We start from the raw sequence: 27235 nt of genomic DNA on the forward strand, positions 1-27235 counted from the left end.
TAAATAATAATAATTAGAAAAAAAAAAAAAAAAGAAAATATACAGCAGTCACATCCCCTCCTCCCCAGGCCTTGGAGGGGGGATTTGGGCCAGTGCAACAGTGCAAGAGGGTGGGACATGGGGGTCTCTGGAGCCCCCCGCCTTGCCCTGGCTCAGGGATAGTGACAGGGACAAGCCAGGACGAGGGGGAAAGTGCTGTGGAAATGGGGGTCACGGTGGGGGGATGTCCTGGGGTGCGGAGGTAGCGACAGCACTCGGGCTCCTTTGGTGGTGGGGTCAGGTGTGGGGGGCCGAGGGGTCCCGGGCTTGGCGTGGGCGGTGCCGCAGGGGCTTCTCCTCTTCCTGGGGACAGAGGGGACACGTTGGGGACACTGGATGTAGCACCTGTGGGGTCAGGGCACCCTTGGGACACCCCAAACCCAAGGACACCCCATTTTAGAGGGTCTCTGTGACCACATACCCCTGTGCCTGAGGTTGGGGCACCCCCAAACCCAAGGGCACCCCATTTTGGAGGGTCTTCATGACCACATACCCCCGTGCCTGAGGTTGAGGCACCCTTGGGACCTCCCCAAACCCAAGGGCACCCCCTTTTAGAGGGTCTACACAGCTGCGGTCACTCACAGCCTCCAAGGCGCTGGTGCTGGCCCACTCGGAAGGGGCAAACGCGTCTTCCTCGCCCCGCGCTGGCTCCGGCCCCTCATCCTCATACTCCGTGAGGTAGTCGGACTCCTCTGGGGGGGTAAAAGGGGGTGTGGGGTCAGGTCCCGTGTGTGGATCCAGCCCCGTCTTATGTGTGTCCCCGCAGCTCACCATCCGCGTAGCCGTCGGACAAGTAGGGCTTGGCGGGCTCGATGCGGGACACGATCTCCGCCAGGTCGGTGAAGCCAGCGCTGGGACACGTTAGCACCTGTGGGAGGGAAAGGGGGGGACCCCCAGAAGCCCCCCCACCCATGCACGAGAAGGGTAAGGATTGAGGGGGCAGGAGGAGGGACGCGAGATGGGTAAGGGGGTGGCAGGGCATCGGGGGACAAAAACGTGATGGGAGATGGACCAAGGGGAAGGAGCAGGGTGGGGAGGGACAGGAGGCCACCACAGGGGACCAGCTGCACCAGGAGGGCTAGAAGGACACGAGGGACACAGAGGGGCCAAGGGACAAGGCAGGGTGCTGCTCCCTGAAGGTGGCTCCAGGGCCAGGGAAATAAAACCCCTTCAAATCAAGGTGCCAGGGCCAGGATGTCCCATCCCAAGATGTCCCAGGGCAAGTATGCCCAGGTGGCCACGGCCACCCGTGAGCCCCAGTGCCACCCCCTGCTCACGTCCATGCGTTTGCTCTCGTAGAAGTCAGCCGCACGCCGGTCCTTCACCATCTCCTCAATGACGTCGCCCCGACTCCAGCCGTCAAAGACCACCTTGCCATGCTGGTACCCCACGTCCTGCAGGGAGAGCAGCCGCGGCACATCGGTGGCCCGGGCACCCCCAGCGATGGTGGGGAGCCCCAAATGATGACCTAGGTACCCTGAACAATGGCCCAAGCAGCCCAAATGATGACCAGGGATGGCAACTGATGGCCCAAGCACCTCAAATGATGGCTCAGGCACGCCCAGATGATGGTCCAGGCACTCCAGTAATGGTCAGGGCACCCAACTGATGGCTGAGGCACCCATCAGTGGCTGGGACACCCAACTGAAGGACCAGAGAACCCACAAATGGGGGGGGGGGCACCCACTCAGTTGCTGGTTGACCCCACCTGATGGCCAAAAGACCGTACTGATGGCCTGGACACTCAACTGATGGCAACGGCACCCCAACCCCCAGCTGGGGCAACCCAACCCTCATCTGGGGCACCCCATTAGTGGCCGGGACACCCAACAGATGGCTGGAGAACCCAGCCCATGGCTTGTGGACCTCATTAATGGCCTGAGGCTCCCTAAATGATGGCGCAGGCCACCCCACCGGGCTCCTCGTCCCTCAACTCACATAGATCTCGTCGAACTTCCCAAAATCCATGGTCTTGAAGCGGTCGATGGGGGGACGGATGTACTCGCAGTAGGAGCTGGACTTCACCACCTCCAGCTGCCGCACACAGGACACGTAGGCCAGGCGGGACTGGATCTCGGCCATGTCGGGCACCTGTGAGGATGAGGTGCTCAGCACCCTGCCTGCACCATCTCAGCATCCCCCTGCGTCCCACCGCTCCTCACCTTGACTTTTTCAGCCCAGGGGTTGAGACGTTTCCAGAGAAGCCACCACCCAGACAGGCTGTCCCCGTAGTTGCACAGGTCCGTCTCATCCTGGCTGCCCACGTCGATAGCGATCACTGTCTTGGCACCCATGTTGCGGGCGATGTCGGCTGTGGGGTGGGGAAGGAAGAAACTGGGTTGGCCGCTCCCCCAGCTCTGAGCCTGTGGGGCAAGTGGAGCCAGGAAATGGGGCTGGGGGATTGTTCCCGAGCCCGGGCTGGGTGGCAAAGCCATGCTGGGGCTTGTGGTGGGGTGAACAGCGTCCCACGGGTGCTGGAACTGGGGGCAGGAGACGCTGGTGGGCAGCAGAGCAGTGATGCAACTGTGTGCATGTGCAACGGGGGGGCACAGGCAAGTTGCAGCATCTGGGGTGGTATGTGAAGTAGCACGGAGATGCCCCAGGACAACGTTTGGTGGTGAGGACACCAGGAGATGATGCCAGGTGGATAGAGACAGCTTGCACATGGAGGAGGACAGAGATGCTCCAGGAGGGCACCTGGTGCTGAAGACTCCAAAAGATGATGCAAGACGGAGGGAAGTAGATTGAAGATGGAGGAGGATGGAGATGCCCCAGGACAATGTCCGGTGGTGGGGACACCAGGAGATGATGCCAGGTGGATGGAGATGGAGACAGCTTGCACATGGAGGAGGATGGAGATGCCCCAGGACGACATCTGGTGGTGAGGACACCAGGAGACAATGCCAGGTGGAGACAGTTTGCACATGGAGGAGGACAGAGATGCTCCAGGAGAGCACCTGGTGCTGAAGACTCCTAAAGATGATGCAAGACGGAGGGAGGTAGATTGGAGATGAAGGGAGATGGAGATGTTGCAAGAGGGAACCCAGTGTTGACACCATCAAGGGACAATGACACAGGAGGGAGGAAGGTGGCTTCAAAATGAAGGAGGACAAAGATGCCACAGGAGGCCACCCAGTACCACAGACACTGAAACACAGTGCAGGGTGGAGAAAGGTCGCTCGAATGTGAAGGAGGATGAAGATGTCCTGGGAGGGGACACTGCACCGAGGACACCAGGAGTGACGCAGAATGGAGGGAGGACGCTGGCACACAGAAGAGCAGGGAGATGTTATGGGGAGGTAGCTGGCATCAAGGATACCAAGAGATGGGTTGGGATGGAGGGAGGTGCCTGGTGTCAAAGACACCACGAGATAACGTAAGATGACGGGAGGTGGCTTGCACATCAACGAGGGTGGAGATGCCCAAGGAGGCAATCCAAGGCACCAAGAGCTGGTACGAGACAGGTGGAGGTGTCTTGCAGGTGAAGGAGGATGGAGAGACCCAAGGAGGGCACCTGGAGCTGAAAACATCAAGAGAAGATGACGCAAGGTGGATGAAGGTGGCTTGCGCATGATGAAGCATGAAGATGCCCCAGGAGGGCACACGATGCTGAGGTCACTGAAGATGGTGCAGGATGGAGGGAGGTGGCCGGTACCTGCAGGAGGACAGAGATACCCTGGGAGAGCACCCAGTGCCAAAGACACCAGGAGAGGATGATGCAGGATGGAGGAAGGTGGTTGGCGTATAAGGAGCATGAGGATGCTCTGGGAGGGCACCCAGTGCCAAGGACACCAAAGGACATTTTTTTTGCATGTACAGAAGGATGAAGATGATCTGGGAAACCACCTGGCACTGGTGGCACCAAGAGATGATGCAAGACCCTGACTTTTTTGGCCCCTGAAGGAGGATGTAGATGCCGTGAAAGGATGCCCAGCACTGAAGACATCACAAGATGAGACAAGATGAAGCAATGTACCTTGCACATGAAGGAATACGAAGACACGTGAAGATGCCCTGGAAAACCACCTGATACGGAGGACACGAAGGGATGGTGCAAGATGGATGCGTGTTTTTTTGCACGTGAAAGATGAAGATGCCTTGAGAGGATGAAACCCAACAAAGATGACACCAAGAAGATGCAACACAAAGCCAAGATGTCCTAAATCCAACCTCAACATCTCAGGCCATGGAGAACCCATCTTGTGGTGGCGAGGCAGCCCCCACTGCCCCCGGGGCCGGCCCTGGCGCTGCGTCATCTGCCGCCCCCGTTGAGCGGTGACGGTGCTGAGCTGCTACTTGCCTGGCAGGTTGTTGATGTAACCACCGTCCATCAGTAAGTTGCCATCCTTGGGGTCGCAGAGTGGCGGTAGGTACCCAGAAAGGGTCATGCTGGCTCGCACGTACCGCCAGAGCGAGCCTGCACCGGCAGGAACAAACGCAATGAGCACAGCCCACGGGAGACCACCCCCCCGGGGGGCTGCCCCTCGCCCCTGCCCGTGCCCAGGGACGTCTGCGCCCCATAGGTACCCCCATAGGCACCTATGGGTGGCAGAGGAACCCATCGCACGCCCTGCTGGCTCAACGCGGGATGGGATGTGGTTTTGAGGTGGGAGGGGGTGGGTTTATTGGTTTGGGTTTTTTTTGGGGGGTGGGGGGACCCCCGGCGGGCGAGATGCTGACCTGGGACATTGTTAACATAGCAGCCGTCCACAAGCCAGTGGCTGTCCTTGGGGTCGCAGAGCGGAGGCAGGTAGGGGGTATAAGAGGCACTGGCTCGGACGTAACGCCAAAGGCTGCCTGCCGGAGGGAGAGGACACGGTCACGGCCACGGGGGCCACGGGGGGAGGTGACCGAGGGTGTCAGCACCGCACTGGAGGGACATTGGTAGCCCCACAACCGAGCCGCCGAGAATGGGCAAGGACGGATGGGGTGAGATGCTCGCCGTGAGGGTTAGGGGCGGTGAGCAGGGATTAGTTGGCGTTAGAGGCTGGAGGAAGAGGCAGAGCGAGAGCCAGGCTGCTAACGAGCCACCACGGGTGCCGCGCGGACGGCTCAATGTCCCAGGTGAGCTCCAACACCAGGCAAGGAGGAGGGGCAGCCACCACAATGTCCCCACCACCACCGCCACCTCCCCACCACCACAGCATCCCCACCGCCGTGCCGTCCCCACCACCGCCACGTCCCCACTACCGCAGCATCTTCACCGCCATGCCATCCCCACCACCACCGTGCTGTCCCCAGCACTGCCCTGTGCTCCACCACATGCCATGAGTGCGGGTTACTGGGGTTAGTGGTGAGCAGGTGTGTTAGAGAGGACGTGCATGTGCAAGGCATCAGGGTGCGGCTCCGCACCCAGATTCTGCCCCCAGCCCCACCCAGGACGTGGGGCACCTCCAGATCCCCACGGAGTGTGGAGCCTGATGAGGTCACCGGCGCCAGATGGCTCCAGGAAGCCACCACCGCCTGGCCCCACCACGAGTCCTCCAACGCCCTTTCCTTGCCATGCCAGGACGCATCGTCCCCTTGGCACATGCCAAACCTTCCCCCATGGGGCAGCGACACCATTTTGGGGTGCCAGTGAGGAGAGTCCCCACCAAGGGGGACGTGGTGGTACCACAAAGCTTCCCCGGCTCCCCAGGGAGCTCTTACCATCCGTGTGCACCCGCATGGCCGAGGCCGTGATGTCCGTCGTGACATTGAAGTAGGGCAGCCACAGGTCCTGTGGGGACAAGACAAGGTGGGTGACACTGTGGGGACGCTAGGGGGTGGGTGGGGAGCTGGCCAGAACCCTCGTCATGGCAGGGTGAAGTCCTGGGGGGTTCATGCAACGCACCTCTATCTGCTTGTCCTGGAACACCTTGTTGATGCTGGCGTTGAAGGCTGAGCCCGAAAACATGGAGGTGATGGGGTAGGTGAGGTCCAGGACAGTCTCGAACACTGAATTCATGCACTGGAGGAGGAGGAGGAGGAAGAAGAGGATGAAGAAGAAGGAGAGAAAGGAGGAGGAGCATTAAGAACAGTAAGAGAAGGAGAAGGAGGAAAAAGAATGAAGGAGGAGTAGGAAGAAGGAGGAGAAAAAAAAAAGGAAAGAGGAGAAACAACAGCAGAAGGTGGAGGAGGAAGAAGAGGAAAAAAGGAGGAGGAAGAAGGAGAAAGAGGATTAAGAAGGAGAGAAGGAGGAGAAGGAGCAGTAAGAGAAGGAGGAAGAGGAAGGAGGAAGAAGGAGAAAGGATGAAGAAGAGGAGGAGGAGCAGTAAGAACAATAAGAGAAGGAGGAGGAGGAAGCAGGAGGAAAGAGGAGAAAGAAAAAGGAAAAGAGGAGAAACAGCAGTAGAAGAAAAAGAAGGTGAAGGAGGAGGAAGAAAGAAAAAAGGAGGAGGAGGAAGAAGGAGAAAGAGGAGGAAGAAGGAGAGAAGGAAGAGGAGGAGCAGTAAGAACAGTAAGAGGCACAGAAGGAGAAGGAGGAGGAGGAGGAAGAAGAAGAATGAGGAGGAAGGAGAGAAGGAGGAGGAGAAGCAGTAAGAACAGTAAGGCAGAGAAGGAGAAGGAGGAAGAAGAAGGAGGAAGGAGGAGAAAGAAAAAGGAGAAACAAACAGCAGCAGAAGAAAAAGAGAAGGTGGAGGAGGAGGAAGAAAGAGGAGTGAAAAAGGAGAAGGAGGAAGAGGAGGAGGAGTAACAAGAAGGAGGACGGAACAAGGTGAAGGAGGAAGAGAGAACGTGAAGGGGGAAGAAGAAGAAGAGGAAGGAGAAGAAGGAGATACTTCAGGAACAGCCCAGGCAGGGCTGGCCACAGGCAAGGTGGCCCTTCACTGGGGTGGGGGAGGCGCCGCGGCACCCACCTTGGCCCACTCCCGTGCCCGCTGCTTGGTGCGCACAGCGCTGCGCTCCTCGGCGTAGAGTGCCCCGATGAAGGCGCCGATGGAGGTGCCGCCCACCATGTCGATGGGGATCCCAGACTCCTCCATCGCCTTGATCACCCCAATGTGGGAGCAGCCCCTGGTGGATGGACAGACCACATAAAGGGGAGGTTGAGAGGGGTAGGGACCCCCACCCTGCCAGGTCCCATCCTGCCATGGCACAGCACCCACCTGGCTCCGCCGCCCCCCAGGACGAGGGCGATGGTGTTGCCGGTGAGGACCCGCGCCAAGCGGGAGAAGTCGCTGTGCCGGTCTGCGCTCTTCTCAAACACCTTCTCGTACATCTCCCGCTGCGGGCGCCATGGACCATGGGTGAGGGCGACAGCGGTGGCCCACCGAGGTCACCCAAGGGGGGCACGCACATACCAGTTTGGTGGGGCTACGGCGGGAGAAGACACGCCGGGGACACCTGATGTGGAGGTGACCTGAGCACCAGCTGCGCATGTTGAGCCACTCCACGGTGCGGGAGGGACTGGGACCGTCCTCGCGGTGCAGGAGAACCAGCTGCTTCAGCGCGCGCACCGCTGTGTTCTCCAGCATCTGCTCCAGCTGTAGAAGCCATCAGCCACCCAATGCGGTGTTGTCCCACTACCACCACCACCACCACCCGCCTCACCTCACCCAGCGCCGGCTCTTGGTCGCCCAACCCTACGATGAGGATGCAGTCGGCTTGACGGATGCAGCGAACGGTCCACGGCGTGAGGGTACAGTCGGTTTGGTAGAGGACAATGCGGTGGATGTCCTCCTGCTGCGCCAACCAGCCGGACAGCCGGTACTCCTGGATGCTGCCGGCACAGAGGAGTCAGCCGGTGGCACGGGGTGGGGGGCTGGGGACGTTCCTCCCAATGGGAATTACCTGTCCAGCGCCGAGGAGCCGAGACGGGCCCGGATGATGTCACTGGTGAGGAGCAGCGTGGGACCTGGGAGAGGTGGGGACATGGTCACCACTGTGCCATGGGGCTGTAGTCACCACCGTGATGTGGTCACCACCGTGGTGTGATCCCCACCATGTTGTGGGGCTCTGGTCGTCACCACGCCATAGGGCTGTGGTCACCACCATGGCATGTCACCACCATGGTGTGGTCACCACCATGGTGTGGGGCTCTGGTCGTCACCATGTGATGGTTGCCAACATGCCATGTGGCTGTAGTCACCACCGTGGTGTAATCACCACCATGTTGTGGGGCTCTGGTTGTCACCATGCCATGGTTGCCAACATGCCATGGGGCTGCGGTAAACCACCGTGTTGTGGGGCTCTGGTCATCACCACACCGTGGTTGCCACCATGCCATGGGGCTGTGGTCACCACCATGGTGTGGTTGCCACTGTGGTGTGGTCACCACCATGTTGTGAGGCTCTGGTTGTTACCACCCCATGGTTGCCACTATGCCATGGTGCTGTGGTCACCACCGTGGTGTGGTCACCACCATGCCATGGCTGCCAACATGCCATGGGGCTGCAGTCACCACCACAGCAGAGTCACCACCGTGTTGTGGGGCTCTGGTTGTCACCACACCGTGGCTGCCACCACGCCATGGGGCTGTGGTCACCACCATCTTGTGTGGCTCTGGTCATCACCACGCCATGGTTGCCACCATGCCATGGGGCTGTGGTCACCACCACAGTGTGGTCACTGTCATACCATGGAGCTGTGATGGTCACCATGCCATGGTGCCCACCACACCATAAGACCACGGCCACCAGACTGCCATGGCCACCATGTCATGGGGCTGCAATTACCACACCAGGTCACTAGCACACCACAGGACCACGGCCACCACCGTGCCGGCACTCACCAATGGCATTGAGTGCGTGCTTGAGTTCCAGCGTGAAGGCAGCTGTGGGCACGTCGTCGCACACCGGCAGCACCGCCACTGTTGACAGGTTGCTGGTGGGGTTGGTGGGCTCAGAGCTGGAGGCCATGCCCAAGCCAGAGCCTGCACGGACAGAGGACAGGGTGGTGGTCACTTTCCACGCACTGCTCCACCGATGGCCACATGCCCTGGAGAGGGCTCCCCATCACCCCCAGTCCCTGTGGGACCTACTCGCAAAGGGCCCACGGAGCTGCTGAAGGTTCCCCAAGATCTTCTGGCTCAGGAGGTGGATGAGGCGGGTGACAACCTGCAGGGACAAGGACAGGGATGGCCACCAGACCTGGCAGCGCTTCCCAAGCTGGAGACTCATTAGCACCCCAGGCAAGTGTCCCACATGCCTTTTTGTGTGCCACCACCACAGTGGTCACCACCATGCCACGGGGCTGTGGTCACCACCGTGGTGTGGTCCCCACCATGTTGTGGGGCTCTGGTTGTCACCACCCCATGGTTGCCACCATGCCATGGGGCTGTGGTCACCTTGGGGACCTCTGAGAGGGCCACCCCTTTAGCCCATCAGCCCTTCTCCCCCAACAGCCTTAACGACCTCATTAATTCCTTCATTTAAGCTGATTTTGACAATGTCACAGGCCACCACCTGGAGGGGACATGGGGACACGCTCCCTCCCCAGGAAGAGGGTGCAGACCCCCGGGTGGGGACCTGGTGGTACCTGGGGGTATCTGCGTTTGATGTTGTTCAAGGTGCCCTCAGGCAGCTTGGCCAGCTCCGTGTCCCGCACCGCGTGGACGGTGGTGGCACGGGGCTGCCGGGTGAGGGCTTCTACCTGGAGAAGAAGACATATCACCAAGACGTGTCGGCCAGGCGCCAAGGAGTGCCCACCCCGGCCCCACCGCAGCTCTCACCACGCCGATGAGGTCCCCGCGGCCGTACTCCCCGATGAGCTCCTTCTTGCCACTGCCCTTCTGGATGACTGAGCGCAGGCGCCCGTTGAGCGCGATGTAGGTGCAGTCCGACTTGTCACCCTGCCTAGGGTGGGGACACACCACCGGTGGGACCCTAACCCCCGGCCACGGTGGTCCTTACCAAGCTGAGGTGGGCATCCACCCTGTGGTGCCCACCTGTAGAGCGCCCGGCCAGCTTCCACCGCCATCCAGTCGATGGCAAAGTCCATCTGGCGCACGAAGGGTGACATACGGGCAGCCACGGTGTGGGCGACGCTCAGCACCACGCTAGGCTGCTCCCGCATGATCCTACGGGTCAACAGCGGTTGAGGGACCTGGTGGTGGCCCCAGGAGATGCCACCACCAGTGTTCTTTGGAGGAATATGTTGTGGCAACCAACCCTTTGGCCCAAACCTCCGCCGCCGGCGCTGGGACTCACTCGTAGAAGTCGGATTTGGAGATCTTGAGGAAGGTGCAGTCGCGGTTTGCCTTGATGGTGAAGATGAGGGGCTCGCCAGTGAGGACTGCCAGCTGTCCCACCATCTCGCCAGGCTGCGTCAGGAAGAGGCAGACATCCTCCGCCTTGTCGATCATCCGCTGGTAGACGTGGAGGCAGCCCCACAGCACGAAGTGGAGGCTCACGTCCTGCCAAAACGACGTCCCGTCACCGGCAGGGGGTCACCTGGGACCCCCAGGCACCAGAGGTCCCACAAACACCACTTAGGTTTTCTTCTGGTCTTCTTCACAGTGTTCTCCACCCACCAGATGGTTCTGGGCATCATTCCAGCTGCCTCCCCCCAGAGGGTGGGAGTAGGAAGGGAAGCACCCAATAGAAATACAGGGCAGGGGGACTGAGATGCCCCGCCAGGTCCTTGAAACCCACACCCACCTGGTCCCCTTGACGGGCAATGACCGTCCCAGCTTTGGCGTGATGGAGCAAGACACGGTTGTTGAGGAGAGAAGGGTCCTAGAGGGAAGAACAGCATCGTGTGAGGTGATGGGGACCATTATGAGGAGAAGGGGACCACCGAGGAGACAGAGGACTACCAGGAGGCCACAGGGACCAGCACAAAGCAACAGCGACCACCAGAAGGAGACGGGAACACACCACGAGGTAACAGGGACCCAACACAAAGCCATGGGGACCCACCATAACACAACAGAGGACAACCAGGAGGAGATGGGAACCCACCACAAAGTGATGGGGCTCCACCATGAGGTAACAGAGACCCACCATGGACCAATGGGGACAACCATGAAGTGACAATTACCACCAGGAAGCCATGGAGGACCACCAGGAAGCAATGGGAACCCACCATAACACAGCAGAGGAACACCAGGAAGACACGGAGGACGACCATAATACAACAGAGGACCACCAGGAAGCAATGGGAACACACCATAACACAGAGAACCACCAGGAAGCAATGGGAACCCACCATAACACAACAGAGGACAACCAGGAGGAGATGGGAACCCACCACAAAGTGATGGGGCTCCACCATGAGGTAACAGAGACCCACCACGGACCAATGGGGACAACCATGAAGTGACAATTACCACCAGGAAGCCATGGAGGACCACCAGGAAGCAACGGGAACCCACCATAACACAGCAGAGGAACACCAGGAAGACACGGGGGACGACCATAATACAACAGAGGACCACCAGGAAGCAATGGGAACCCACCATAACACAACAGAGGACAACCAGGAAGCCACGGGAGCCCATCATACCACAACAGAGGACCACCAGGAAGCCACAGAGGACCACCAGGAAGCCATGGGAACCCACCACAACACAACAGGGGAGAACTAGGAAGCCATGGGTGACCACCAGGAAGCAATGGGAACCCACCATAACGCAACAGAGGACCATCAGAAAGCCACAGAAAAGCACCAGGAGGCAATGGGAACCCACCATTACACAACACAGGACCACCAGGAGGCAACGGGAACCCACCATAACACAACAGAGGACCACCAGGAAGCCACGGGAACCCACCACAACACAACAGGGGAGAACCAGGAAGCCATGGGTGACCACCAGGAAGCAACGGGAACCCACCATAACACAACAGAGGACCACCAGGAAGCCACGGGAACCCACCACAACACAACAGGGGAGAACCAGGAAGCCATGGGTGACCACCAGGAAGCAATGGGAACCCACCATAACGCAACAGAGGACCATCAGAAAGCCACAGAAAAGCACCAGGAAGCAATGGGAACCCACCATTACACAACAGAGGACCACCAGGAAGCCACGGGAACCTACCACAACACAACAGAAGACCACCAGGAAGCAACGGGAACCCACCACAACACAACAGGGGAGAACCAGGAAGCCATGGGTGACCACCAGGAAGCAATGGGAACCCACCATAACACAACAGAGGACCACCAGGAAGCAACGGGAACCCACCACAACACAACAGGGGAGAACCAGGAAGCCATGGGTGACCACCAGGAAGCAATGGGAACCCACCATAACGCAACAGAGGACCATCAGAAAGCCACAGAAAAGCACCAGGAGGCAATGGGAACCCACCATTACACAACACAGGACCACCAGGAGGCAACGGGAACCCACCATAACACAACAGAGGACCATCAGGAAGCAACGGGAACCCACCACAACACAACAGGGGAGAACCAGGAAGCCATGGGTGACCACCAGGAAGCAACGGGAACCCACCATAACACAACAGAGGACCACCAGGAAGCAACGGGAACCCACCACAACACAACAGGGGAGAACCAGGAAGCCATGGGTGACCACCAGGAAGCAATGGGAACCCACCATAACGCAACAGAGGACCATCAGAAAGCCACAGAAAAGCACCAGGAGGCAAGGGGAACCCACCATTACACAACACAGGACCACCAGGAGGCAACGGGAACCCACCGCAACACAACAGAGGACCACCAGGAAGCAACGGGAACCCACCACAACACAACAGGGGAGAACCAGGAAGCCATGGGTGACCACCAGGAAGCAATGGGAACCCACCATTACACAACAGAGGACCACCAGGAAGCCACGGGAACCCACCACAACACAACAGAGGACCACCAGGAGGCAACGGGAACCCACCATAACACAACAGAGGACCACCAGGAGGCAACGGGAACCCACCATAACACAACAGAGGACTACCAGGAAGCCACGGGAGCCCATCATACCACAACAGAGGACCACCAGGAAGCCACGGAGGACCACCAGGAAGCCATGGGAACCCACCACAACACAACAGGGGAGAACCAGGAAGCCATGGGTGACCACCAGGAAGCAATGGGAACCCACCATAACGCAACAGAGGACCATCAGAAAGCCACAGAAAAGCACCAGGAGGCAATGGGAACCCACCATTACACAACACAGGACCACCAGGAGGCAACGGGAACCCACCATAACACAACAGAGGACCACCAGGAAGCAACGGGAACCCACCACAACACAACAGGGGAGAACCAGGAAGCCATGGGTGACCACCAGGAAGCAATGGGAACCCACCATAACACAACAGAGGACCACCAGGAAGCCACGGGAACCCACCACAACACAACAGGGGAGAACCAGGAAGCCATGGGTGACCACCAGGAAGCAACGGGAACCCACCATAACGCAACAGAGGACCATCAGAAAGCCACAGAAAAGCACCAGGAGGCAACGGGAACCCACCATAACACAACAGAGGACCACCAGGAAGCAACGGGAACCCACCACAACACAACAGAGGACCACCAGGAAGCAACGGGAACCCACCACAACACAACAGGGGAGAACCAGGAAGCCATGGGTGACCACCAGGAAGCAATGGGAACCCACCATAACGCAACAGAGGACCATCAGAAAGCCACAGAAAAGCACCAGGAGGCAATGGGAACCCACCATTACACAACACAGGACCACCAGGAGGCAACGGGAACCCACCATAACACAACAGAGGACCACCAGGAAGCCACGGGAACCCACCACAACACAACAGGGGAGAACCAGGAAGCCATGGGTGACCACCAGGAAGCAATGGGAACCCACCACAACACAACAGAGGACCACCAGGAAGCCACGGGAACCCACCACAACACAACAGGGGAGAACCAGGAAGCCATGGGTGACCACCAGGAAGCAATGGGAACCCACCATAACGCAACAGAGGACCATCAGAAAGCCACAGAAAAGCACCAGGAGGCAATGGGAACCCACCATTACACAACACAGGACCACCAGGAGGCAACGGGAACCCACCATAACACAACAGAGGACCACCAGGAAGCCACGGGAACCCACCACAACACAACAGGGGAGAACCAGGAAGCCATGGGTGACCACCAGGAAGCAATGGGAACCCACCGTAACGCAACAGAGGACCATCGGAAAGCCACAGAAAAGCACCAGGAGGCAATGGGAACCCACCATTACACAACACAGGACCACCAGGAGGCAACGGGAACCCACCATAACACAACAGAGGACCACCAGGAAGCCACGGGAACCCACCACAACACAACAGGGGAGAACCAGGAAGCCATGGGTGACCACCAGGAAGCAATGGGAACCCACCATAACACAACAGAGGACCACCAGGAAGCCACGGGAACCCACCATTACACAACAGAGGACCACCAGGAAGCCATGGGTGACCACCAGGAAGCAACGGGAACCCACCATAACGCAACAGAGGACCATCAGAAAGCCACAGAAAAGCACCAGGAGGCAACGGGAACCCACCATAACACAACAGAGGACCACCAGGAAGCAACGGGAACCCACCACAACACAACAGAGGACCACCAGGAAGCAACGGGAACCCACCACAACACAACAGGGGAGAACCAGGAAGCCATGGGTGACCACCAGGAAGCAATGGGAACCCACCATAACGCAACAGAGGACCATCAGAAAGCCACAGAAAAGCACCAGGAGGCAATGGGAACCCACCATAACACAACAGAGGACCACCAGGAAGCAACGGGAACCCACCACAACACAACAGGGGAGAACCAGGAAGCCATGGGTGACCACCAGGAAGCAATGGGAACCCACCATAACGCAACAGAGGACCATCAGAAAGCCACAGAAAAGCACCAGTAAGCAATGGGAACCCACCATTACACAACAGAGGACCACCAGGAAGCCACGGGAACCTACCACAACACAACAGAAGACCACCAGGAAGCAACGGGAACCCACCACAACACAACAGGGGAGAACCAGGAAGCCATGGGTGACCACCAGGAAGCAATGGGAACCCACCATAACGCAACAGAGGACCATCAGAAAGCCACAGAAAAGCACCAGGAGGCAATGGGAACCCACCATTACACAACACAGGACCACCAGGAAGCAACGGGAACCCACCATAACACAACAGAGGACCACCAGGAAGCAACGGGAACCCACCACAACACAACAGGGGAGAACCAGGAAGCCATGGGTGACCACCAGGAAGCAATGGGAACCCACCATAACACAACAGAGGACCACCAGGGAGCCACGGGAACCCACCACAACACAACAGGGGAGAACCAGGAAGCCATGGGTGACCACCAGGAAGCAATGGGAACCCACCATAATGCAACAGAGGACCATCGGAAAGCCACAGAAAAGCACCAGGAGGCAATGGGAACCCACCATTACACAACACAGGACCACCAGGAGGCAACGGGAACCCACCATAACACAACAGAGGACCACCAGGAAGCAACGGGAACCCACCACAACACAACAGGGGAGAACCAGGAAGCCATGGGTGACCACCAGGAAGCAATGGGAACCCACCATAACACAACAGAGGACAATCAGAAAGCCACAGAAAAGCACCAGGAAGCAATGGGAACCCACCATAATACAACAGAGGACCACCAGGAAGCCACGGGAATCCACCACAACACAACAGGGGAGAACCAGGAAGCCATGGGTGACCACCAGGAAGCAATGGGAACCCACCATAACACAACAGAGGACCACCAGGAAGCAACGGGAACCCACCACAACACAACAGGGGAGAACCAGGAAGCCATGGGTGACCACCAGGAAGCAATGGGAACCCACCATAACGCAACAGAGGACCATCAGAAAGCCACAGAAAAGCACCAGGAGGCAATGGGAACCCACCATTACACAACACAGGACCACCAGGAGGCAACGGGAACCCACCACAACACAACAGAGGACCACCAGGAGGCAACGGGAACCCACCGCAACACAACAGAGGACCACCAGGAAGCCACGGGAACCCACCATAACACAACAGAGGACCACCAGGAAGCCACGGGAACCCACCACAACAGAGAGGACCACCGGGAAGCCACGACTCCCCCCTCGTGGCACCGCTCCTGCTCTCACCTCCACCTTCATGAGCTTGACCAGCTCCCGCTTGGCGGCCTCGAAGAGGGCGCTGCTCTGGCGGCCCTGGTAGGGACCGAAGGGACAGTCCCCAGGTGCCACCTCGTCCTCGCAGTCGTAGTGGTGCACCCCTGACGGCTGCTCCTCCACCGTCACCGACTTGCGCTCCTTGGGCTCGTGGGAGACGGACTGTGGGGAGGGGGGTTGGCGCCAGGACCCACCCACAGCCCCCCCCGCGTTGGGGCGGGGGAGCGGTGCAGGGGGACGCCGTGCGGCCCGATCCGGCTTTACCCGGGAGAAGGCGGCCAAGGCGGCGGTGCTGTCCTCCTGCAGCGACACCGAGATGCGGCCGCGCTCGTAGGCCATGTCGAAGTCAGAGCGGGGACCCTTCTGGAGGCCTGGGGGGGTGGGGGAGGGGACCAGCGGGTCACTGGTGTCCAGGATGGGGATACTGGGGAAGGGGGAGCGGGGACCCTTCTGGAGGCCTGGGGGGTGGGGGAGGGGACCGAGGGGTCACTGGTGTCCAGGATGGGGATACTGGTCTGGGATGGGGATACTGGGGAAGGGGGAGCGGGGACCCTTCTGGAGGCCTGGAGGGGGCGGGGGAGGGGACCAGCGGGTCACTGGTGTCCAGGATGGGGATACTGGTCTGGGATGGGGATACTGGGGAAGGGGGAGCGGGGACCCTTCTGGAGGCCTGGGGGGGGGGGGGCGGGGACCAGCGGGTCACTGGTGTCCAGGATGGGGATACTGGTCTGGGATGGGGATACTGGGGAAGGGGGAGCGGGGACCCTTCTGGAGGCCTGGGGGGGTGGGGGAGGGGACCAGCGGGTCACTGGTGTCCAGGATGGGGATACTGGTCTGGGATGGGGATACTGGGGAAGGGGGAGCGGGGACCCTTCTGGAGGCCTGGAGAGGGCGGGGGAGGGGACCAGCGGGTCACTGGTGTCCAGGATGGGGATACTGGTCTGGGATGGGGATACTGGGGAAGAGGGAGCGGGGACCCTTCTGGAGGCCTGGGGGGGTGGGGGAGGGGACCAGCGGGTCACTGGTGTCCAGGATGGGGATACTGGTCTGGGATGGGGATACCAGGGAAGGGGGAGCGGGGACCCTTCTGGAGGCCTGGGGGGGGTGGGGGAGGGGACCGAGGGGTCACTGGTGTCCAGGATGGGGATACTGGTCTGGGATGGGGATACTGGGGAAGGGGGAGCGGGGACCCTTCTGGAGGCCTGGGGGGGTGGGGGAGGGGACCGAGGGGTCACTGGTGTCCAGGATGGGGATACTGGTCTGGGATGGGGATACTGGGGAAGGGGGAGCGGGGACCCTTCTGGAGGCATGGGGGGGGGGGGGAGGGGACCAGCGGGTCACTGGTGTCCAGGATGGGGATACTGGTCTGGGATGGGGATACCAGGGAAGGGGGAGCGGGGACCTTTCTGGAGGCCTGGGGGGGGGCGGGGAAGGGACCGAGGGGTCACTGGTGTCCAGGATGGGGATACTGGTCTGGGATGGGGATACTGGGGAAGGGGGAGCGGGGACCCTTCTGGAGGCCTGGGGGGGGTGGGGGAGGGGACCAGCGAGTCACTGGTGTCCAGGATGGGGATACTGGTCTGGGATGGGGATACTGGGGAAGGGGGAGCGGGGACCCTTCTGGAGGCCTGGGGGGGTGGGGGAGGGGACCAGCGGGTCACTGGTGTCCAGGATGGGGATACTGGTCTGGGATGGGGATACTGGGGAAGGGGGAGCGGGGACCCTTCTGGAGGCCTGGAGAGGGCGGGGGAGGGGACCGAGGGGTCACTGGTGTCCAGGATGGGGATACTGGTCTGGGATGGGGATACTGGGGAAGGGGGAGCGGGGACCCTTCTGGAGGCCTGGGGGGGGGTGGGGGAGGGGACCGAGGGGTCACTGGTGTCCAGGATGGGGATACTGGGGAAGGGGGAGCGGGGACCCTTCTGGAGGCCTGGGGGGGTGGGGGAGGGGACCAGCGGGTCACTGGTGTCCAGGATGGGGATACTGGTCTGGGATGGGGATACCGGGGAAGGGGGAGCGGGGACCCTTCTGGAGGCCTGGGGGGGGCGGGGGAGGGGACCGAGGGGTCACTGGTGTCCAGGATGGGGATACTGGTCTGGGATGGGGATACTGGGGAAGGGGGGAGCGGGGACCCTTCTGGAGGCCTGGGGGGGGTGGGGGAGGGGACCAGCGGGTCACTGGTGTCCAGGATGGGGATACTGGTCTGGGATGGGGATACTGGGGAAGGGGGAGCGGGGACCCTTCTGGAGGCCTGGGGGGGTGGGGGAGGGGACCAGCGGGTCACTGGTGTCCAGGATGGGGATACTGGTCTGGGATGGGGATACTGGGGAAGGGGGAGCGGGGACCCTTCTGGAGGCCTGGGGGGGTGGGGGAGGGGACCCGCGGGTCACTGGTGTCCAGGATGGGGATACTGGTCTGGGATGGGGATACTGGGGAAGGGGGAGCGGGGACCCTTCTGGAGGCCTGGAGAGGGCGGGGGAGGGGACCAGCGGGTCACTGGTGTCCAGGATGGGGATACTGGTCTGGGATGGGGATACTGGGGAAGGGGGAGCGGGGACCCTTCTGGAGGCCTGGAGAGGGGGGGGGAGGGGACCAGCGGGTCACTGGTGTCCAGGATGGGGATACTGGTCTGGGATGGGGATACCGGGGAAGGGGGAGCGGGGACCTTTCTGGAGGCCTGGGGGGGGCGGGGGAGGGGACCGAGGGGTCACTGGTGTCCAGGATGGGGATACTGGTCTGGGATGGGGATACTGGGGAAGGGGGAGCGGGGACCCTTCTGGAGGCCTGGGGGGGGTGGGGGAGGGGACCAGCGGGTCACTGGTGTCCAGGATGGGGATACTGGTCTGGGATGGGGATACTGGGGAAGGGGGAGCGGGGACCCTTCTGGAGGCCTGGGGGGGGTGGGGGAGGGGACCAGCGGGTCACTGGTGTCCAGGATGGGGATACTGGTCTGGGATGGGGATACTGGGGAAGGGGGAGCGGGGACCCTTCTGGAGGCCTGGGGGGGGGGGGGAGGGGACCAGCGGGTCACTGGTGTCCAGGATGGGGATACTGGTCTGGGATGGGGATACTGGGGAAGGGGGAGCGGGGACCCTTCTGGAGGCCTGGAGAGGGTGGGGGAGGGGACCAGCGGGTCACTGGTGTCCAGGATGGGGATACTGGTCTGGGATGGGGATACTGGGGAAGGGGGAGCGGGGACCCTTCTGGAGGCCTGGGGGGGTGGGGGAGGGGACCAGCGGGTCACTGGTGTCCAGGATGGGGATACTGGTCTGGGATGGGGATACTGGGGAAGGGGGAGCGGGGACCCTTCTGGAGGCCTGGGGGGGTGGGGGAGGGGACCAGCGGGTCACTGGTGTCCAGGATGGGGATACTGGTCTGGGATGGGGATACTGGGGAAGGGGGAGCGGGGACCCTTCTGGAGGCCTGGGGGGGTGGGGGAGGGGACCAGCGGGTCACTGGTGTCCAGGATGGGGATACTGGTCTGGGATGGGGATACTGGGGAAGGGGGAGCGGGGACCCTTCTGGAGGCCTGGAGAGGGTGGGGGAGGGGACCAGCGGGTCACTGGTGTCCAGGATGGGGATACTGGTCTGGGATGGGGATACTAGGGAAGGGGAGCGGGGACCCTTCTGGAGGCCTGGGGGGGCGGGGGAGGGGACCGAGGGGTCACTGGTGTCCAGGATGGGGATACTGGTCTGGGATGGGGATACTGGGGAAGGGGGAGCGGGGACCCTTCTGGAGGCCTGGGGGGGGCGGGGGAGGGGACCGAGGGGTCACTGGTGTCCAGGATGGGGATACTGGTCTGGGATGGGGATACTGGGGAAGGGGGAGCGGGGACCCTTCTGGAGGCCTGGGGGGGGGGGGGAGGGGACCAGCGGGTCACTGGTGTCCAGGATGGGGATACTGGTCTGGGATGGGGATACTGGGGAAGGGGGAGCGGGGACCCTTCTGGAGGCCTGGGGGGGTGGGGGAGGGGACCAGCGGGTCACTGGTGTCCAGGATGGGGATACTGGTCTGGGATGGGGATACTGGGGAAGGGGGAGCGGGGACCCTTCTGGAGGCCTGGGGGGGTGGGGGAGGGGACCAGCGGGTCACTGGTGTCCAGGATGGGGATACTGGTCTGGGATGGGGATACTGGGGAAGGGGGAGCGGGGACCCTTCTGGAGGCCTGGAGAGGGTGGGGGAGGGGACCAGCGGGTCACTGGTGTCCAGGATGGGGATACTGGTCTGGGATGGGGATACTAGGGAAGGGGGAGCGGGGACCCTTCTGGAGGCCTGGGGGGGCGGGGGAGGGGACCGAGGGGTCACTGGTGTCCAGGATGGGGATACTGGTCTGGGATGGGGATACTGGGGAAGGGGGAGCGGGGACCCTTCTGGAGGCCTGGGGGGGGGGGGGGGGGCACCAGCGGGTCACTGGTGTCCAGGATGGGGATACTGGTCTGGGATGGGGATACTGGGGAAGGGGGAGCGGGGACCCTTCTGGAGGCCTGGGGGGGTGGGGGAGGGGACCAGCGGGTCACTGGTGTCCAGGATGGGGATACTGGGTGGGGGCAGGGGGATGCACAAGCGCTGGGGGAATGCAGGAGCGAGCAGGGGGACCCCTGGGGAGGGGGATGCAGGAGCTGACAGGAGATGCACCCCCAGAGTGGGAGGGGTCTACACAACCCCAGGACTCCCCCCGCCCCCCACGCGCCCTCCCCCAGGCTGGGACCCACCGGAGATGTCCACAGGCATGGAGATGCAGCGACTCAGCGGCGGCGGCGGCGCGGGGCTCTCAGGACCTCCCGCTTTCAGCCCCTCAGCTGCAGGATGAGACCCCCCTGAGCCCCCCGTGGCGGCACTGGGGGGGGAGGGGTCCCGGCACCCCCATCCCCACTCTCACCTGGGTCCCTGCCCTCATCGGGACCACCGAGCCCCCGCTTGCCGTGGCGGACGGGGCTGGTGCGGGCGGTGTGGCCGGGTTGGGGGAAGAGGCGCAGCGGTTGCATGTCCTGCAAGGGGGGACATATGGGGGGAGGGGGGGACATCGGGGGTGGGGGGTGGGGCACGGTCCTGACCTGTCCCCTGTGTCTCCCCCCCCCTTTTTCACCACAAACTCACGTGGCTGAAGAGCTCGTTGGTCAACCCAAGGTAGTTGTGCAACGCCAAGAAGGTGACGCGCTGCAGGCGCACCATGATGATCTGGAGGGGGACAAGAAGCCATCAGACGTCCCTTGCCACCCCCAAGGACACCCCCCACCCCCCATCGTGTGTGTCCCCTCCCCCAGCCTCACCTGCACCACCCGCACCAAACTTTCGGGGTACTTCTCAAAGACAGCAGAGAAAGCTTCGACGGGCAACCGCAGGATGGTGGAATCCTCTGCGGCTCGCGCACACACGGTGCGGTATGGTCGCTGGTGACCCTAGGTGACACGCCACGGCGTTGGTGGCCTTGCAGGGATGGGGAGGTCCATCCTGGTCATGGGGGGGGGGGGGGGGCGGGGTAGGTAGGGGCTGGCAAAGTCTGCTGGTGGCACCGGGCTTTTGGGTGGTTGGGCTTGGGGTGGCCACCGTTGGGCTTGGGGGTGGCCACAGCTGGGCTTGGGGGTGGCCACGGTTGGGCTTGGGGGTGGCCACGGTTGGGCTTGGGGGTGGCCATCCTGGTCTTGTGGATGGCCACCATTAGGCCTGGGGATGGCCACAGCTGGTCTTGGGGACGGCAATGGTCGGGCTTGGGGGTGGCCACCATTGGGCTTGGGGATGGCCATGACTGGGCTTGGGGACGGCCACCGCTGGGCGTCGGGGTGGCCATCCCGGTCTTGGGGCCCAGCAATGGTCAGGCTTTGGGGGTGGCCACGGTCAGGCTTACAGATGGCCATGGGTTGGGTTTAGGGATGGCCATGGTTGGGCTTGGTAGTAGCCACGGTCGGGCTTCAGGGTGGCCACCATTGGGCCTGGGGATGGCCACGGCTGGGCCTGGGGGTGGCCACGGCTGGGCTGCAGGGGTTTGGGGACATCTATGATCAGGCTGGGGGGGCTTGGGGACACCCAGTTAGGCTGGGGGGTGTTTGGGCATGGCCGTGGTTGGGTTGGAAGGGCTTGGGGACAGCCACAACCAGTCTGGGGCAGAGGGGGAGGGGCTTGGGGACAACCACAACCAGGCTTGGGGGGCTTGGGGACACCCCCAACCGGTCCCGAAGGGGCAGCGGGGACAGCAGTGGCAGCGGGGACAGCAGCGGCAGCAGTACCGTGATGACATCCAGGATGCTGAGCAGACTGTGCACGCTGTCCCCGGGGAACACCTCCTTCATCACCGTCTCCTTCCCATCCTGCAGAGCACCAGACCCCTTGCTCTCTCCGTCCCCAACCCCCCCTGGTGTCCCCACCCCCTCCCCGTCCCCTCCGGTGTCCCCATCGTTCCTGTACCGGTTCGGTGAGGAAGAGCTCCAACTTGCCGTCCTGCACCACATAGATGCTGGTGTCGGGTTGGCCGGGACGGAAAACGTAGTCGCCCTGTTGGCACTGCTGGAAAACCATGTGCTTGCACAGCTCCAGGAACAGCGGCTTCTCAAAGTGACCCAGCACCCTGTGGGGACAAGGATGGGGACAGCAGATGACACAGAGCCCGCCGGGAGCTGCCCCCCCCCAACCCTGGTCCTCTGGAGCCCCCCAGCAGCTGATTACCACAGCAACGGGGATGCTGAGAAGAGCATCCTTCAAGGGAGTGGTCCAGCCTCTCCTGCCAAAGGGATGCCAGGGGTGGGTGCTGATGCCTGGGGCCTGATCCTGACCCCCAGGGATGGATCCTGACCCCCTGGGGCCTGATCCTGACCCCCAGGGATGGATCCTGACCCCCTGGGGCCTGATCCTGACCCCCAGGATCCTGACTCCCAGGGATGGATCCTGACCCCCAAGGATGGATCCTGACCCCCTGCGGCCAGATGCTGACCTTGATCCCCCCAGGGACCAGATCCTGACCCCCCAGGGTCCATATCCTGACCCCCAGAGATGGATCCTGACCCCCCAGGGCCTGATCCTGACCCCCAGAGATGGATCCTGACCCCCCAGGGACCAGATCCTGACCCCCCAGGGTCCATAACCTGACCCCCAGAGATGGATCCTGACCCCAAGGGGCCGTATCCTGACCCCCAGGGATGGATCCTGACCCCCCAGGGATGGATCCTGACCTTGATCCCCCCAGGGACCAGATCCTGACCCCCAGAGATGGATCCTGACCCCAAGGGGCCATATCCTGACCCCCAGGGATGGATCCTGACCCCCCAGGGCCAGATCCTGACCTTGACCCCTCCCCCCGCCAGGGGCATAACCTGACCCCCAGGGCCAGATCCTGACCTTGACACACGCTCCCCCCCGCAGGGGCCAGATCCTGACCCCCAGGGATGGATCCTGACACACACCACACACGCACCCCGGGACAAGATCCTGACCCCCAGGGCCAGATCCTATCCTTGACTCCCCCAGGGGCCAGATCCTGACTCCCAGAGATGGATCCTGATCCCCAGGGGCCAGATCCTGACCTCCAGGGATGGATCCTGAGCCCCAGGGACCATATCCTGACCCCCAAGGATGGATCCTGACCCCCAGGGATGGATCCTGACACCCCGGGGCCGGATCCTGACCCAGGACCCCCCAGGGACCAGGTGCTGAGCCTCACCGGACATTTTTGAGCATGTAGAGGACCTCGGAAGGGAGGTGGGAATTGGCCACGTCGAATTCAGTCAGGTCGGCCTCCAGCACCGAGGGTGGCGGCTCCTTCAGCTGCAGCGTGGGCAGCTCCTTCTGGATGCGCAGGAACCTTGGGGACAACCAGGTGACATCGCGGCACGGCCACCCCCACCCCTCCCCCCCCCCCCCCCCCCCTGCTGGTGGCACCTCACTTTTTGGCGATGTTGAGCATCTTGAGTTTCTTCTTCATGCGGGGCCGCGAGGCGCTGGAAATGGTGGTGTCCACCAGAGAGGAGGTGGACTGGGACACCTGGGGTTGGGGACAGCGGGTAGGGTGTCACCCACTGGGGACGGTGACAATGGGATGTCACCCCAGCTGCCACCCCCCGGAGCGTCACCTTGCGCATGATCTTGCGGCCGTAGAAGAGCATCTTGTCGCGTTTGCGGAAGCGATATTTCGGGGTCCCCTGGGCGGGTATTTCTGGGGGACACGATGGGGACACGGTAAGGGGACACAGCCCTGTCCCCCCCCCCTTGTCCCCAAGGCCACCAGCGTGGTGTCACTCACTCTTCAGGCGCAGCCGACGCACCAGGACCACAATGGCAGCGGCGACGATGACAGCAACGAGGCCGAGGCCAAGCAACATCCCCAGAACCTGCGGAGGGAGGGGGGGTCCCCATGTGGCCCCCGTGTGTCCCCCCCCAGGGGACAGGAACATCGGGGGGGGGAACACGGACGGACACACACACACCGATGGCACCGCCACCCTGGTGGCATGGAGGGATGGGAGGGGCTCAACAGCATCGGGATGCGGACGCTGTCCCCTGGGGACATGGGGACAAGTTTGTGTCCCCTCAGGGGTGCTCACCGCACCAGTGGAGAGCGGCTCCTCGGCAAAGAGCCTGGGCAGCATGGCCGTCAGGGACACATCCTGCGGGGACAAGGGGACAGCTGAGCCCCCCCTGACCCCCCCACAGCTGGGGGGGGACACAGGGGTGACTGTCACCCCCAGCCCACCGTGGGGACATCTACCTCCGCCTCCTCCTGCGGCTCTGACTCGCTCTGCCCCATGGCCGCGGTGGGGCTGTGCCCATGCAAAAAGCTGCGAAAACGGGGAACAATGGTTTAACACCCCCCCCCCCCAAAAAGAGAAGTTTGTGACACAGGGACACGCAACAGCCACCGAGGGACAGGTGACAACTGGGTGACATCCCCCCAGGGGGTGAAACTCTGGGGGGGGGGTTGGGCTCAATTTGCTGCATGGTGGGTTGGGGTAGGGAGCTGGGGTGCCCGCAGGGTGTCCCCAGGGTGTCCCCAGGGTGCTCAGTGACATCAAGTGGCAGGAGGACACTTCGGTGTCCCCCCCCTTGGGGACTTCAGTGTCCCCACTCCGACTGGGAGAGGAAGCGGTGACAGGAACCCTCCCATTGCAACAGCGCCGAGGCCACCGGTGTCACCCGGTGGTCACCCATCACCACTGACACCCGTCCCCGCTGTCACCCCACCACGTGACGAGGGTCCCCACGTCGCGGTGCCACCACCCAGCCCAGCCCCACCGTGTCCGTCCCCCCCCCAACTGTCCCCACCGTCCTTCCCAAGGACACCCCGGGGAGGTGATGGTGGCACCGGCGGGGACGTCACCGGGGCTGGCACATGTCACCCCCCCTGTCACCCCATGGGGGGGGGGAGGGGACACGCTGCCAAGTGCCGCGCCAACACCCTGTGACCGGGGCCTGAGGACCGCCCCCCCCCCCATGGGTGACAACTGCCCCTCCCCCCATTAAATACCCCTCCCGCCAGCTGCTTCTACCCCCTCCCTAAGGCAACACCCCCCCCAACTGGTGCTGCCCCCCCCCACCACTGTTACCCCCCCTCCCCAGTCCCCCCAGCTGCTCCTGCCCCTCCCCCACCTTTACACCCCCCCTCCAAAGCTATAAAGACCCCCCCCAACTAATATTGCCCCCCCGGTTAATATTGCCCCCCCCAGTAACTGAGGAGCTGATGCTGCCCCCCCAAGCGTTACTGCGCCCCCCGCAACATTAGGGGCCCCCCCCTCAAGTTAATATGCCCCCCAAGCCCCCGCCGCAGGGAGTCCCTGCCCCCTCCCCAAGCTAATATTCCCCCCCCCCCGTAATTGGGGGACTGATGCTGCCCCCCGCAGCCCCCCCCCCAGCGTTACTGTCCCCTCCCAAGGGTGATAGTGCCCCTCCCCCAGCATTACGCCCCCCCCCCCACTATTGCTGCCCCCCCAACGGGTTTTGCTCATCCCCCCCCCGCCCCAAACCTGCCTCCCCCCGCCCCTCCCCAGCCCCAAACCTGCCCCCCCCCCGCAGCCGGTGCTGCCCCAAGGGACGATACGTGCCCCCCCCACACACACACACTCACCAGCCGCCGGTCGCCGCCCCGCGCCCCGCTCCGGCCTCGGCGGTAACGGCGGCCCCCGCGGGGCCATGGCCCCTTTAAAGCGGCCCCGCCCCCTTCGCGCTGACGTCACGGGGGCGGGGCGCACGGCGCGGCGCCGCCGCCATCTTGGGAAGGTCAGGCGCGAGGGCAGAACGCAGCGCGGCGGGCGGGCGCCATCTTGGGGGTGGCGCTGTGGTGACGTCATCAGAAGCCGACGCGCCCATGCGCGGGGGGGCGAGCTGTTTTGGTGCGCGCCACGGCGCCATCTTGGGAGTGGCAAAGGGAGGGCGGGGGACATGGGGGAAGTGTGGGGGGGGGGGGGGGGGTGTGTGTGTGGTGTCCCCCCTATCGGGGGGTGTCGTGGGGGTGGGAACCGGGGAGCATCCTCAGGGCCGGCCCCACCCCCACCACGGGCACCCCACGGGTGGCGGCACCCACCGCTGTCCCCGTCCCCACGGGTGGTGGCACCCACCGCTGTCCCCGTCCCCACGGGTGGCGGCACCCAGGGCTGACCCTGTCCCCACGGGTGGTGGCACCCACTGCTGTCCCCACGGGTGGTGGCACCCAGTGCCAGCCATGTCCCCACAGGTGGTGACACCCACCAGCGTCCCCATCCCCACAGGTGGTGACACCCACCACCAGCCCTGTCCCCATGGATGGTGGCACCCACTGCTGTCCCCATCCCCACGGGTGGTGACACCCCCGCCCCCACCCCCCAGGGTGCCAACACCCGCCGCCCTGGCGCGGGGGTCCCACAGCAGCACAGACCCACTGATCTCAGGGGGCACTTTATTCCGCCCCACGGGGGCACCCCTGTCCCCCCCCGGGCACAACTCCCCCCTCTGACCCCAAAACTGGTGCGGGGGGGGGGGGGGGGGGTAACCCCAGGGTGAGCAAGACCTGAGACCGGCCACAACTCCGCGCAGGAATGAGCACGCCATGCTGAGTGCCGCTCCCCTCCCCCTCCCCCTTGCCAGGGCCCCGTTTTGGGGTTAAATCAGGCTTTTTTGGGTGCTGGGAAGGCCAGGAGGCAGCGGGGCCTGGCTCCAGCCGCCCCTGG

At 62.7% G+C, this 27235-nt stretch overlaps 1 protein-coding gene across 4 annotated transcripts; it reads right to left on the minus strand.

Annotated features, from left to right (window-relative positions):
- PNPLA6 (patatin like phospholipase domain containing 6) lies at positions 1-26277 on the minus strand. Of its 4 annotated transcripts, XM_037406917.1 has the most exons (37): positions 26158-26277; positions 24805-24874; positions 24641-24703; positions 24340-24427; positions 24170-24252; positions 23984-24081; positions 23761-23901; positions 22512-22671; positions 22334-22414; positions 21380-21508; positions 21207-21287; positions 20989-21097; positions 20822-20908; positions 16373-16479; positions 16082-16270; positions 10620-10697; positions 10170-10375; positions 9908-10039; positions 9692-9815; positions 9499-9612; positions 9002-9077; positions 8753-8893; positions 7813-7876; positions 7573-7741; positions 7323-7505; positions 7128-7246; positions 6879-7035; positions 5873-5989; positions 5689-5758; positions 4720-4836; positions 4340-4456; positions 2202-2350; positions 1978-2130; positions 1317-1433; positions 811-907; positions 622-731; positions 1-342 (listed from the first exon to the last, which is right to left on the minus strand). In XM_037406917.1, exons 2-37 carry the CDS (start codon positions 24841-24843, stop codon positions 277-279), a joined length of 4131 nt encoding a protein of 1376 aa, XP_037262814.1. In that variant the 5' UTR covers positions 24844-24874; positions 26158-26277; the 3' UTR covers positions 1-276. The 4 variants fall into 4 exon arrangements, with proteins under 4 accessions (XP_037262814.1, XP_037262816.1, XP_037262815.1 ...); XM_037406919.1 differs by lacking the exon at positions 4340-4456; XM_037406918.1 differs by lacking the exon at positions 4720-4836 and having other exon boundaries at positions 2-342; positions 26158-26276.
- Positions 26278-27235: the final 958 nt, after the last annotated feature.

The sequence above is a fragment of the Falco rusticolus genome, chromosome 13, assembly GCF_015220075.1.
Source record: "Falco rusticolus isolate bFalRus1 chromosome 13, bFalRus1.pri, whole genome shotgun sequence".
NCBI lineage: Eukaryota > Metazoa > Chordata > Aves > Falconiformes > Falconidae > Falco > Falco rusticolus.